Raw genomic sequence first — 1,386 nt, 5'->3', positions numbered from 1 at the left:
CGTGAGATCTTTGCCATTCAGACACGGGTTGAGGTTGGTTGTTATCAGTCGTTTTACCTGCTTAGCAGAAAAGGGAATCACAGAGCTTTCCATGTCTGGTTGCAAAGGATAAGCTGAGAATATATTAAGAGGTAAGGTAAAAGACATTTCATCTTGTTAAAAATGAAAGGGAAAATCAAATCCCAGAGGAAGAAAGTGAGGAGAATTTAGGAGGATCAGAGCTTTATGCAGACTTTTAAGAAGAAACAAACTGTAGCCATAAGAGATAAATACAGGTATTTATGATACCTTTTTATCAGCTTGATGGATTTGAAGGCTCCATCCATGTCCCCAGCAGTCAAATAGTAGCTGAAGTTCAGCATGGCATCCTGGGTGGGCTTATCACAGTCTCCCAATCCAATGAAATCTCTCAGGGGTCTTCTCGCAACCATCTGAGGCACCCTAAGTGAGCCAGACTCTTCTTGTCCATTCTCAGCTTCTCCCAGCTAAAATGGGAATGTTATCATTTAGGCATCAAGTAGCTCAAAACTTACTCCTTTGTATATGTAATTCACTACATTACTCCCACCCCAGCCCAAGTGTCCCGTTTCCACACATCACCAGTGACAACAACTGAAACGTTTCACAGCTTCCTAGGAAATACCCTGAAGTGTGGAATGTGCCAGAGGAGATCAGCATTTGACAGTGAACAGTCACAGCACATCAGTGGCAGTCTGGAGGCTGGAAAACTGCCACAGGAGAGGCAGCCTCCTGTTATTATAACCATTACCCCTTTTATATGTTATGATGATGTTCATGATTATTAATAGCAACTGTTCTTCTAAGTGCTCATCTTTCCACAGAAGAATCTATGACTCTGTGAAGCATTCTCTAAGGTCATTCTCTTCTGAACGAGTCTGCTGTTCTGAAAGTTAACTATATAGACCCAATTCTTTTATTCTTGCCTTGATGTGAAGCTTATGAGTAACAAATCTCAGATTCAAATCCTTCCCCATACAACTGGCAATTGCTGAGCCTCAGTGATACTTCCACTCGTCACTGAAAGGCAGCCCAAAGCTATTTAACCATTATTCATAAGAAGAATCAAGTCAGCCATCAAATGATGTGGTTGGAGTGCAACAAGGAAACTTTCACAAGCCAAATAGGGTAAGATCACCTGAATCACCAAATGTCACATCTACTCTATGCCAATGTACTGTTACATCAGTAAATGTGCAGGTTTACAAAAGCCAGTGAAGAATAGGGTTATGTTATGATACAGTGGAAGTATTAGATACAGAAAGAGACAGAAATCAAAAGTGCAAATGTGTTTGTCTACAAGTGGGGCATTTCTGGAATCAGGACATTGAAACTTGGTCAAAACAGACTTGTTACAGCAACTCAATT

The 1,386-nt window shown here is 40.8% G+C and overlaps 1 protein-coding gene across 3 annotated transcripts in view; it reads right to left on the bottom strand.

Moving 5' to 3' along the window:
- IFT140 (intraflagellar transport 140) overlaps positions 1-1,386 on the bottom strand; it is a 73,866-nt gene that overhangs the window by 45,812 nt on the left and 26,668 nt on the right. For all 3 annotated transcript variants that reach the window (XM_061994052.1, XM_061994053.1, XM_061994055.1), the window contains exon 18: positions 289-485. In XM_061994052.1, the coding sequence (XP_061850036.1) occupies positions 289-485 (197 nt within the window). The remainder of the gene's footprint in view (positions 1-288; positions 486-1,386) is intronic.

Source organism: Colius striatus, chromosome 3 (genome assembly GCF_028858725.1).
Source record: "Colius striatus isolate bColStr4 chromosome 3, bColStr4.1.hap1, whole genome shotgun sequence".
NCBI lineage: Eukaryota > Metazoa > Chordata > Aves > Coliiformes > Coliidae > Colius > Colius striatus.
Note: the sequence above shows the minus strand (reverse complement) of the source record. Positions and strands in the feature narration are given on the sequence as shown.